The 13,643-nt window shown below is 45.2% G+C and overlaps 1 protein-coding gene across 1 annotated transcript in view; it reads left to right on the forward strand.

The window, feature by feature from the left end:
• The window catches only part of TG (thyroglobulin), a 219,399-nt gene that overhangs the window by 186,868 nt on the left and 18,888 nt on the right, over positions 1-13,643 (forward strand). Inside the window, exons 44-45 of the mRNA XM_039523028.1 lie at positions 4,010-4,191; positions 9,613-9,720. Of these exons, the coding sequence (XP_039378962.1) occupies positions 4,010-4,191; positions 9,613-9,720 (290 nt within the window). The remainder of the gene's footprint in view (positions 1-4,009; positions 4,192-9,612; positions 9,721-13,643) is intronic.

Here is a 13,643-nt window from a genome sequence, read left to right on the forward strand (position 1 = left end):
ACACTTCTCTACAAACATGTTATCAAGTGCACTCAACCTCTAACAATCTTATCAACGTTTGTTTTGTGGGGGTGCAGGCATGCCCATTCATTTTTATCCATTCTTTGTCAGCACTGCTAACTGCATTTAAAGGCTATTATGGATAATCCCTACTAAGGTTGAAACTTGTCAAGGATCTGTAGGGGAGGAAGGGCTGTTTAATCGCTGAGTAGTGGCTGGTGCCTGCCTCTGTTGTTACTTGCATTGTGTTTTGTTTTTCTGAATGTGAACCAAGCCATGTTTATCTGCCCATTTTCTGGGTTAGAGACAAGGTGGGTGAGGTAATATCTTTTACTGGCCCGACTTCTGTTGGTGATTACCTCATCCACCGTGTCTCTCTGATATCCTGGGACTGGCACGGCTGCAGGGACTGACACGGCTACATCGACACTGCTTTGTGTGCACTGTGTTGTGAGTTCTGGTACGTTTAGAACTAGCAGTGCTTTCTATGAACACATAACTTCACTTTCCCCATCCCTCCCATGTATCCCTTGGACTTCAGATATTTCTTAACCTGGAGCTTGTCTTCACATACAGTGAAGCTGTGCCACTTTAGCGCTTCAGCAAAGACACTACTAGAACTGCTCCCGTTGGCATAGTTACTCCACAGGATTATGAGGCACTCAGCTATTGTATAAATACCCGAGACCTGGTCTGCACTAAACCAAAATTAAGTTGGTTTATCTACATTGCTCAGGGATGTGAAAAACCCACAGCTCTGAGCAGCATAGTTAAGCCAACTTTACCGTAGTGTGGACAGCACTAGGTTGATGGAAGAATTTTTCTGTCAGCCTAGCTACCGCTTCTTGGGGAAATGGATTCCCTACGCTGACGGAAAAAACTCTCCTGTCGGCGTAGGCAGTCAGCATTTACACTGATGTACTACAGCAGCGCAGCTGTGCTACTGTAGCATTTCAAGTGTAGACAAGCCCTAAAATAGATAGAGACCTCAAAATAGGGCTTAAGTGGAACAAGGCCTGTTGCTGTTTGTGAATTTCACCTATTATGAGACAGTGCAAAAAAAGGGTAAACTACAGTGCTTCCCCAATAGGAGGTGTTGTAACAGGATATTTATACATATCAGCTCTTGGGAAATATTTATCACAGAGTTCTGTACCCCAGGCAGTACGGAGAATATGTAGGTCAGTAGTTCTCAACCTATTTACCACTGAGCCACATATGCCGCTCTCTATGTGTTATGTGGGCTGCATCTACATAATACCTATAGTACTTGTGTGGCCTTGAGGGTGTCACATAGGCCGCAGCTGTGTGCTGATTGGGCCACGGTTTGAGAACCACTGGTGTAGATCTACAGAATTTGGTGGTGGGGGTGGTATTTGTGATTTCTTTCCACTAGTGCCCACAATGCACAAAGTGCTTTCCAATCATAAAAGGAGGCATGGTCCTTATTCTGAAGAGCTCACAATGTAAGGGCTAGATTTTGATGAGTCCCAGCAAGGCTGCACAGAGCAATATACAGAAATAAAGTCTCCCCGGTGTGCACTGGTTCAGCCGTGTCAGGGATACCTCCATCAAGGTGGGGGTATTTAGGGGAAGATCAGAGGCTGTGCACCTGGTATTTCCTTCCCCTCCTTTTTAGTAAGTTGTGGAGAGGAGGTGGAGCCATGGCTCCATCCCCCCAGGCACTGGCCAGAGGGTGGGCTGAAGTAACCTAATATCTCTCTCAAGCAGAGAAAGTCGGAACAAGATCCAATAGCTGGAAGTTAAAGCCAGACAAATTCAGATTAGAAATAAGGCAACATTTTTAACAGTGTGGGGTGAATAACAATTGGAACAGGCTACCAAGGGAAGTGGCGGATTCCACATCTATTGAAGTCTACGGATCAAGACTTGGATGCCTTTTGGATGATATGCTTTAATCAAATGCAAGTTATTGGTCTCAGTAAAGGGGAAAGTGGGTGAAAATCTACAGCCTGTGATACACAGGAGTTAGCTCCTCATATCTACATCTGTCAGTGGTGTGAAAAAAACACATCCCTGACTGAAATAGCTATGCTGACCTGACCTCTAGTGTAGATGCAGCTACATGAATAGAAGAAAGCTTCCATCAATTGTAGCTACTGTCACTTGCGGGGGTGTAAGCTCTCTCTATTAAAACATGCAATAAGGACTGGATCATGCAAGGTGTTCAGCAATTAGCAGGACTGGGCACTGTCCATAAAAGATTATCCTCTTTACCCCACTCCTCCCTTTCTAAATTGCTCAAATCCATCAGCACCAATTCTTCAATGAAAGGTGCCGCTAGATCGTTAGAAATAAAGTGATGCAGCCAGCTCCTAAAGACCTGATCTTCCATGGACGTGAGTAGAAAGACAGCTACTGACTTCAATGGGCTTTAAATCAGTTCCTTAGTGATAATGTTTCAGTTTCTTGCCGAAAAATGTGCACTTATGTACACCATTAATTCTCACTCAGTGAAATGGAAACAAATTAGATGACAGAACCTCCTAAAAATAAGAAAAAAAGGGGGAAAGAAACCAAGCTGCACTGAAATTGTGCAACTAACAGGGCACATTACTCCTCTTTCACTTTTCTTTGTGTTTATCCCATCACCTACCCACTATCTATGAGCCTTTCAGATCCCATGATAACGGTCATTGAAAACTGGACTGGAAAGAACACTAGAATGAGTAGTAAGGACCATCCTATGATGGCAACAGGGGATGGATTTTGTGACTTGAGACTTTTTTTTCCATCTCTAATTTCTGTGAATCTATTGGAAAAGCAATTATTCCTTCTGTGGCTTTTGGTACATTCTATGCAAGGTAGTGGGAAAGATTTTTTGAGTTGTTTGAGGAAAAACAGACGCAGGTCAACAAAATAAAATATTCAGTAGAAGTACAGTATCTATAGTACTTTGACTGGGCAGATTTGGATCTGTTTTATTTCAGGAGGGCCAGCCATGATGATAAAGACAGCTTATTAGATGTTTCTACCTGGAATGTTTTAAAAATATCTTACCAAATTTCAGCCCCCATGCACCTGTGCAAGTGTCTCCTGTGGACAGGAAATCTCGTTTCAAGCTTTTAAAGAAGTCGCTCTGTTTCCAAACCTGGAATCAATGCCATTTAAAAACAGAATGTGAAAGATCTAAAAGGATAACAGATAACATCCCTAAATAACAGAGATGTCAAAAGCCTCCAGGACTTGTTGGCTCCATCAAGAACAGGGGCGGGAAACTGGGCATGGCATGAGACAGCTCTCTGCATGCCGATCTCTGGATTCCCATAGGAAGAGGAGTCTTTTTGCCTTGGCCCTGTCTCCTCCACCCCTCCTTACTCCTGTGGTCACATGTGTGCACCCTCTGACTTTACACCAGCTGAGGATATGACCTGTGGTCTCTTCAGTATAACTGAAGTTTGATCCTCCATTTTCTTTGGGCTATATTGACTCACCCTGGAAGAAGCCATGAGAGGGCTTCCCAGTAGGGAGCTTCCCAGCATGATGGAGAGGGCTTGGAGGATTGTGAAGCGTGAAGGTTGCACCCTTGTCGATCTCAGGCATCTGTGGGGAAGGGATTTCTCCTCTATCCTGGAACTGCCCCCCACCTTGGCAGTGTAGCCCCTAGTGTAGCTGCACTGCTAATGGCTGCATCCCCCTATGGCTTCTTAGTAGTAGCCATGATGAAGAGGATTCAGAGGGAGGTAATGCAGCTCTGAATTACCCGCTGCTTCGATTTTCAGATGCAAATCTAAGGACTATGCAGCAGAGAGCAGCATCCCCCTACTGCATCCTTCCCGTGATCCCCCACAGAGCCTCAGCCGAGGGCATCTTTGTATGATAATGGCAGAGGTTGGAGACAGCACTCTGCCTTCCCATGGGAGTTCACCAGCGTGAAGAGTGCTGTCTCCCCGTGTGATTCTGCAGAGGGTGGTTTGAGCCTATGTACAGGGCATTCTGTGCAATGTTTAACTTTCACTTTTAAAAAAGACCCTGATTTTGCTCACAGAAATTTGAAGAAAGTCAAGGAAGAGCCAATAGCAAAACAGCCTTTTATCAGGCTCTGCAGAATTCCCTCGGAGGAGAGGACTCCAATTCCTTCATTGAAGACGCAGCTGCCTGGTACTATTCCCTCCAGCACTCGACTGCCGATTATGCATCATTTTCCCGGGCTTTGGAGAACGCCACACGGTAAGAAATTCATTTTAGGATTCTGTTGTGAGATTTGGGGTTAAACAGATTTGGGTTTTCATCATTGTCAAATACACACTCAGATACTATGGTGGTAAGGACCTTACCAAGCACCTTCATCAAGAGATGGGAAAAGGGAGGCTGTAGGATTTGGATTGTGTAGTAGGCTGGCTGTTTGGGGTTCTTTTTTCTTTTTCTTTTTGTTTATTTTAAATCTTCTAATAGCCATGTGCTGTTAGTAAAAGATTAAAGGGTTTTGGTGCCCTTTTGAAAATGGGTTTTCCACATCAGGTGCATTTTGAAGTAAAAAAAATATTGAGCCCAAAAAGGTTACTGGACAGTATTTGTCCAGGTACCCTTTGCTATTAAAAATGATCTGGTTGCAAGAAGGGATTTTCTCACCTAGGTGATCCTCATTACAGTATGACAGTTCCTGGGCCACATTTCTCAAAGATATGTGACTAAGGTTTGTCACCATCATGCACAATTAGATACCTAAATAAATGGCCTGATTTTCAGAGGTTTGGAGCACCTTACAGCAGCTCTTGAAGAAACTAGACAAGTCCAAAAACTTTGAAAACTGGTGGCTGAGTGTGGATTTAGATGCCTACAACATTCAGAGGTCAGATTTCAAAATGTTGGCCTTTGCACTCATGCGTATGTTATCAAAGTGTAAAAATATAGTTTATCCTTTCTGGAAAGCTCTCCACAAATGGCTCTCCTATGGAAAACAATGGGATCTGCATACACAGAAGACTTGCAGGTTTGGGCATTAATTATCACACCACCTCTGTGTATTATTGATCCCATTCCACAGACAGCTAAACTAAGGCAGAGAAAGCCTTTGAGCTTGATGCTTCATTTCCTGGCACCTTGTGTAGTCATTTATACCAGTGACTGTAAAATGCCAAACTCCTAAATTAGTGCACTAACTACTTCCTGGCTCCCTCCGTGCACCTTCTCCTCCACTGCACCCATGCAAAGGTGGCTAAAATCTGACCCTTCATGTTTAATTGGAATAGATTAGAAAGCCTTCCTCTTTGCAGAAACTACTCTTTGCTATCTTTGGTTAGCATACAGGCAGGGCCGGCCTTACCCATACGCAAAGTATGCAGCTGCGTAGGGCACCAGTACCCCGCACAGCTGTGTGTTGCTCCAGCCCCTGCTCCGTCCCTGCCCTGCCCCTCCTCTGCCCCAGCCCCGCCCTCACTCCCCTGAGGACTGCAACAGGGCCGGGCCTGCGCTCACCGGCAGCAGGAAGTGCAGTGGCCTGGCCCCAGCTGCGCTGCTGGTACGTGCTGGGGGGTGGTTCCTCCCAGGGGCGGCTCTAGCGATTTTGCCGCCCCAAGCACGGCGGCACGCCACTGGGGGCGCTCTGCCGGTCCCGCGGCTCCGGTGGACCTCCTGCAGACGTGCCTGCGGATGCTCCACCGAAGCCGCAGGACCAGCGGACCCTCCGCAGGCACGCCTGCGGGAAGTCCACCAGAGCCGCCTGCCGCCCTCCCGGCAACCGGCAGAGCGCCCCCCGCGGCATGCTGCCCCAAGCATGCGCTTGGCGTGCTGGGGCCTGGAGCTGCCCCTGGTTCCTCCCGTCCCCCAAGCCAGCCCTGTGCCCACCCCCGTGGAGGCCAGAGGCCAGTTCCCCCCCCACAGAGGCCTGGGACCCCACCCCTCCCCCCATGGGGAGGGGGGTGGGGGGGGCTGCGTAGGATCCCAGAATAGCTAGGGACGGCCCTCCATACAGGTTTGTTGTGAAGATTTTTCCTTATTCCCAAGTAGATGTATTTAGCGGTGGGTTAGTTTGACTTGCTGAGCTGTCTCAATGTGAAGACTCGTGTGTTTCACACTTGCCGCTGCAGTGTTTTGATTTCCAGTGTCTGTGCTACATAGTATGGTGCTCGGGTCACTCTGCATGCCACTGGAGGCATGCTTTTTTTTTCAGTAGCCTGTCAGCCTTCATTTGCATTGCAGGCCACTGCCAAGGGAGAGGGAGCTGAAAGTGAGCCAAGGTTAATGTAGAAAATCTGATCCAAGAATCCAATGAATGAATGTGTTTGGGAAAGGCCTCTGGGTGTGCCTGGTGTGCCTGTGCATTGCGGCCTAGGAGAAAACAAGCAAGAAGCAGATATCATTTCAAGGAGCAAATTGCAGCCTGTTATTTGGGGATTTTTTTTTTTAATCAAGAATACCACTATGCTGGGTTTTCCCACCATGTCCATCCATCTGTCTGTCATGTTTATGGGGTGCCAATCACTGTAGTGTCTACGTACAACTTATTCCAGTATGGATCCTAGTACTAAACATGCTAAAAACCATGGGGAGAATTATGATAACCTGTGGGAGTGCAGCATGGAAATTCCATTATATATAAATCTGTCACTCACAAGAGGCACCACCTCTCAGCCCGCGCGTTGGCTACCTCAGCAAGGAGCCATTATAATATTCAGACTTGGTACTTCTCATCTGACACGTCTTTCATTCGAGGCCCTGCCTCCATATATGCTATAAATAGGGCCCTACCAAATTCATGGCCATGAAAAACGCATCACGGACCATGAAATCTGGTCTCCCCCCATGATACTTGGTCTTTTGGGTGCTTTTACACTATACTATACAGATTTCACGGGGAGACCAGCATTTCTCAAATTGGGAGTCCTGACCCAAAAGGGGAGTTGCAGGGAGGCCTCAAGGTTATTTTAGGGGGGTTGCAGTATTGCCACTCTTACTTCTGTGCTGCTTGCAACGCTGGGCAGCTGGAGAGTGGTGGCTGCTGACTGAGCTCGGCAGGAAGCAGCGCAGAAGTAAGGGTGGCAATACCATACCATGTCTTTTTTACTTCTGTGCTGCTGCTGGCTATGGCTCTCCCTTCAGAGCTGAGCTCCCGGCCAGCAGCCGCTGCTCTCCGCTGCCAACAGCAGTGCAGAAATAAGGGTAGCAGTACCACAACTCCCCCTACAATAACCTTGTATCCCCCTTCCCCTCACACTTCCTTTTGGGGTCAGGATCCCTACAAGTACAACACCGTGAAATTTCAGATTGAAATAGCTAAAATCGTGAAATTTACTATTTTAAAATCCTATGACTGTGAAATTGACTAAAATAGACTGTGAATTTGGTAGGGCCCAGCTATAAACACTAAACAAGCCCCAGAGCACCCACCGTTAGGGGTGGATATTATTACCCACATTTATCAGATGAGTAAATTGATTCACAGAGATAAATGAGTTGCCCAAACTCATACAGTGAGTAAGTAGAAGGACCCGTAAGAGAGCCCAGGTCACCAAAATTCAAGTCCCTTGTTTTAACCACTAGACAACACTTCCACCCTAATATTTACTCCAGGCTGTGGCAGACATTTCAGAGAGGAGAAGGCGGTGATACATAACTTATAAATACTGAAGATGGCTAGATAGGGAAGAAGAAGGGTTAAAAAATAATTGAGTAAATATATAAACACAGACCAGTTTCATGTTATGGGGCTATAATTTTTCTGTCAAGTTCTAGTGGGGTCATAGACCATGAGAAAGAAGCATAAGTGGTTAAATTGTAACCCAAGTGCCCTATGTATTACGAGTTAGGAGTATTTCTGGGGTTTGGTTTTGTTTTTAATTTGCTTTGGTAGTGTTCTTAGATATTTTTTCCAGGTTTAAATTGTTTCACCGTTTTTTTCTATACAGTATTTTCTGAGCTATAAGAAGGTACACAAACCCACACGTACTCTCAGTGCTATTAGTTTCTATTCTTAAAATACCCAAGGAAACTTTTTTTTTTCAATTATCCAAGCTTCTTCTTCTCCTACAACTGTAATAGGTGTTTGCAGAGATGTACAGGTTTTAAAGTGTTGCAGTATCTCATTTTTTTTTTAATTTCCCTAGAATATTTGACTCCTTTCCCTGCTCCTCCTGCACAGAATTTAGTTTTTAATGGCCAGTTGATTTCAGAATATTCCTCCAGAATTAATGGTCTCAAAGTGGTGTAGCTCCTGATATTTCAAAGACCATCTGCTCTGATAAAACCTCATGCTTAGAGGTTTACGAAGAATAGTGGATTTAGTTTTTGATGGGTGTTGCCTGCCGTAGCGCCTACAAAGAGTTGTGGTCAGTCAGCTCAGGTCTTTGTGGTTTCTGAGCTGAGGTTCTGTGTACTTAAAATAAATTCTGGTGAACTAAAATAGCTGCCCCTAGGGAGGGGCCATGTAGTTGAAATGCTTAAATAAAGAAATGAATTGTTGTGCTCTTCTTATATATTCTTTCCCCTCACTGCTCACTTACGGCAGTTCCTATAAAAGCTCCATGAAGCAGCAAGGGTAGCATATTCACTGCAATGAACAAGAATTGAAATATCTGACTTTCATACCATGTATGCACATATATGTAGATCTGGATGTATACACACACACTGTCTTGTGTGATGTCTTTGTGCACATAATAAAAGTGTGTGGTGGTGATTTCTATTTGATAAATTTCCGATCCATGTGGTAAATTAGATTTGTCATGTAACTGGAATCACTTTGCTCTTTACTCTGCCCACAAAGCAGGGCCGGCTCCAGACCCAGCGCGCCAAGCGTGTGTTTGGGGCGGCATGCTGCGGGGGGCACTCTGCCTGTCGTCGGGAGTGTGGCAGGTGGCTCCGGTGGACCTTCCGCAGGCATGCTTGTGGATGCTCCACCGGAGCCGCGGGACCAGCGGACCCTCCGCAGGCACGTCTGCAGGAGGTCCTCTGGAGCCGTGGGACCGGCGACCGCCAGAGCGCCCCCCGCGGCGTGCCGCCGTGCTTGGGGCGGCAAAATTACTAGAGCTGCCCCTGCCACAAAGCCATCTCTCCCAGACAACTGCTTATCCTATTCCGTATCCCCAAGCAGTGTCAAATGGATGCCTTTTAAGACATGCCAAATAAATGTTCCTTTCCTTCTCCCAAATGCAGAAGTTCCCTCCAAAATTACACAGATCCGAGATCCAGAATGGGTGATATTCAGCCTTAATCAATGAGCTATTTAATTGCTTTCACAAAATGTCACTGAATACATATTTTGCAAACCACTGGAGCAAGAAATAGGAGATCTATACCATTAGAAAGCCAGGAACCAATGAGAGAATGCTTCCTAGGCCTGCAAGCTCCTAAGATGTCAGATTTTAAATATGCAACATTATTATGCATGGAAAAACATACTTTTAGAGCATAATTTTTAAAGCTTTCTAAACGACATTGGCTATAATTGCCTTCTCCTTCTCCCTGTGGAGCATGGGTGTGCAGAGGATCTGGCTCAGTCCACTAGGGAGAAAGGCAGGTACAGGAGGCAGAAGCCATTCTGAGAGACCTGAGGAAGCCTGCCGTCAAAAATAGAAAGAGTATTTGAAGTCTTTTCTGGTTACATAATAATTGTTTCCATATGAAAATATTCTCTTCTTTGCCTCTTTTCAGTGACCACTTTATCACCTGTCCCATTATCAGCATGGCCAAGGACTGGGCTGATAACTCCAGAGGGAACGTCTTCATGTACCATGTGCCCGTGAGCTCCTCTCAGAGCAGGTAAGATCTGTCTTACCTTGTTGTTTGGATGTGGAGTTTGTGAAACCAAAACCAGGGTAGTCTGGTCTGGTTTTGTCTCTGCTCTTCATTGGACAAGTCTCTGGACCAGCTTTTCCTTCTTTGCGTGGTACTGGGCATAAGTCATCCATGGTCAATAGACTTTTTTTTTTTTTTTTTTTTTTTAAGTGTGATGATTCTTGATAAAGCACAAAAGGGAAAGGGGTGGAATTTTGAGATGCGCTCAGCATTGGTTTAAGCCCACTCCTGTTGAAGTCAATGGAGCTTTACCATTGACTGTTTGCCCAACGATGAGAAGCTTAATGATGACCTTCCGACTAGAGAGGATGGATGATCAGGTTAAAGCACTGGACTGAGACTCAGAAGATCTAGCTTCATTTTCCAGCTCTGCTGCAGATAACCTTTGTGACCTTGGGCAGGTCACTGCACCAGACTCTGGGCCCTGAACCAGTCCCTGTCCACCTCTCTGGTGGCACTGACAGGCCACAAAGGAACTTCAGTGGTCCCTGGAAAACTTCCCCAGTGCAGGAGCACCATAGGACCAATTTGTGCTGCGGCCATTCTTGGTTGCAGAGCAGTCCCATGGCAGTAATGGCAAGACTGCCGTAAGTTAGAGCAGCCTTCTGGGATGCTATAATTCAACCAGGGTTTGCATTAGTTCCCAGAGCAACCAAAACCTGGGTGGTGTGATGGTCTTTTAAAGCCATCTTTCTCCTCTGCGCCTTGGCTGCACCTTCCCAGAGTTCACTGGGAAAGTTACTCTCATGCATGAGTGTTTGCAAGATCAGGGCCTAAGCCAAGCATGTCTGACCTTAGCATGAGGGGGTTCCTTTTTGTGACTCTAGGGGGCTACTCGCATTATGTGGAGAAGCAGCATCACGTTTTAAAAGAAAGGGTTTAAACTCCAGCTAGAAACAGCTTCTCAAACAATTTTTTTAATGGTTTTGATAAGTACCGAAGCCCAACCCCCCAATTCTACTGGACTGCAAGTATCCTCTTCCATAGTGGAGAACTGCAGGTTATGAAGGTTAATCAGCTTTTACTTGTTTTATCTGGAGATTTTCAAACTCGTTTAAACATGTCCCTCCAGAGAAGTCAAGGCTCGGCAGCCTAGTTTCCAGCTAGCGGTTGGGGCTTTTCACTGCCACGAGAAGCATCTGGTTCCTTCCTTCCCAGGCCAGAAGTGTCAGAGAGTCAGTAAAGGCAACATCTCGCATCATTGCTGCTAAAGACCTTGAATGAGCAAAGCGCTTAAGCAGATACTTACCCTTAAGCATATGCTTATAGTGCATTCTTGAATTGCGGCCATAGTGTTTCTAGTACAGCAGTTTTCTCTCGCCATGTCCTCCATTCACCTGGTCCAGTAGTGTCTTTAATATGTATGGCATTGTGGCTAGAGCTCTCTTTTCCCAGTGTCTCCCTGAAGAGATGGGATGGCTGAGTGGATTGAGATTTTGTTTTGGTGGGTCGGGAAAGTGTTTTAGCTGAAGTTGGGCTACAAACTGTGAATACATTTGTTTCCGATTGCATGGCAGAGAGCATTTTAAAACCAACTGAGATCTGGGCTACAGAAGATGGCCACTGTGGTGCTGTAGCAGGTATAGTCGCTTTATTTAAAGCAGAGAAGAGTTGACTCCCTGGGGAGCCGTCATTTCATCGGGAACTCTTGCAGGAACAGTCACACAATTCTGTCTGGTTACCAATGTATTTAGATAAGTGACTTTTACAAGACTCCAAATGGAACAGAGATACACTCTGCCAAAACCTAACAAGATAAAAAGGAAAGGTGTGTTCTCGATTCAGCCAGCAAGTTTCATCTTGCAGGAGAATGGAGATAGCCCACTTATTGGCTATACTAGCAGGTAATTGTGGGGTAGATGTGATAGTGCTTGTGGATCCCATAGGAAGTGTTTGTTTTAGAACCACAGAAATCAAGGAGGATTCAGCAAACTTTCCACCTCATCTTGTCCCCTTAGAGATCTTGTTTGTATTTGCAAGATTTACTACTTCTCCAACTCCCCATATCAGTAAAAGTTTATATAGCTTTCCCTGGCTTGAGTACACATTTTTCAGATATTTATATATTAGCCAGCCAGGATCTAAGCCAGTTCTTTCAGTCTTGTTTCATGCTTTCCAGCTGAACGTATTACATTCTTTGTGCCTCCCTTTTGGTCAGTTCAGAACTGATCATAGAAGAAAATTAGTTGCAACAAAGATTATTAGTTCACTTTCCCACAGCCACTTGCAAAAAAGCTGGTGCCTGACACTAGGGAGGTAGAAAGGTGTAGTCTAGTGGTGAAAACACAAGACGGGGAGCCAGGAACTCCTCAGTTAGAATCTCAGGCTCTCTGGGCAGCTTGGAGCTAAGTCACTTTATAATGAGAACTGGGCCCAAACTGGAATGTTAGATCTGAATCTTCCAAGTGTCGGGTTCAGGTTGGAGCTAAACTTCAGGGTCCAGGCACATCTTTACTCATGCTTTGATTTATGAAAACAAACAAAAATGATGTTAAAAGAGCTTTATTTAGGTTGCAAAGTCAGGCCCTTGAAAGTTAGGAAATACCAGAATTCAGGTTGCCTGTGCAACCTTAATTTGATCCCCTTGTACTTATACGTGATGACATACCATTTTTTCCATAGGACCCCAGTCTTATTCAGTGCACAGCTCCATACTGCGCCCAAATCTGGGGGTATGTCACACAGTCTAACATACTGCAAGTTGTGTGTGTATGGGCCACTGTAACACGCAGTGTAGTTGTATCCGTGTCAGTCCAGGATATTAGAGAGACAAGGTGGGGGAGGAACAATAAAAAATATTACCTGGGCCACGTAAGTCGTTTGTTTCTAATTGAGCTTCTCCGAATTCTTCTTCTCATTTCTGGCAGGTGAAAATCACTCCAGTACACGCTCCAGCACACTGTCTGACCGCTCCATTACACACCAAGCAAACCATGCTGATGAGTCCATTGCTTTGTGTGACTTTGCATGGAATAGACTCATCACAGAGTGCTTTCAAGTCAATAACATGAGAAAAACCCTGTAATCTTAAGGTAGTAAGATACAAAATCCTTGTGTATGATAGAGATGTGTCCAAAAGGACCCCCTCAAACTAGAGCCAGTTGAATGATTGAATCTGAGTAATTCAGATGACACATTTTAGAATATTCATTTGAACACACTATTCATAAACACAGTTTCTCATAATTTAGCTACCGGTATAGATTTCCCTGGTAATTGGAAATTTTTCCATAAATCTCTGAATACATTTTCAAGTATCAGAGGGGTAGCCGTGTTAGTCTGGATCTGTAAAAGCAACAAAGAATCCTGTGGCACCTTATAGACTAACAGACGTTTTGCAGCATGAGCTTTCGTGGGTGAATACCCACTTCTTCGGATGCAAGAATACCCACTTCTTGCATCCGAAGAAGTGGGTATTCACCCACGAAAGCTCATGCTGCAAAACGTCTGTTAGTCTATAAGGTGCCACAGGATTCTTTGTTGCTGAATACATTTTTACAGCTATATTTTTCACTATTTCCCCAGCTTTACTTCAAGCCATGAGAAGTTCAAATTTGACCCTGTGTCTAGTTTTTACATCTTGAGCCTATCTCTAGTATATGGAAATGTTTGCGACAGGGAAGCTGCATATGACATGACTCACTTTATTGACTTGCAGAGTGTTTTGTACAAGCTGTGATAATTTCACATGGAGGAGAGGAAGGAGGGCCCAGTGGTTAGGAGCTCCTCTGGGACTTGAGAGAGGCAGGTTTGATTCCCTGCTCTACTATAGACTTCGTGTGTGACGTTGGGCAGAGTCGCTTAGCCTCCCTGTGTCGCAGTTCAGTTCTCCATCTGTAAAATATAGACAAAAGCACTTCCCTACCTCACAGAGGTGTTGTAAGGAT

Source organism: Mauremys reevesii, linkage group 2, assembly GCF_016161935.1.
Source record: "Mauremys reevesii isolate NIE-2019 linkage group 2, ASM1616193v1, whole genome shotgun sequence".
Classification (NCBI taxonomy): Eukaryota; Metazoa; Chordata; order Testudines; family Geoemydidae; genus Mauremys; species Mauremys reevesii.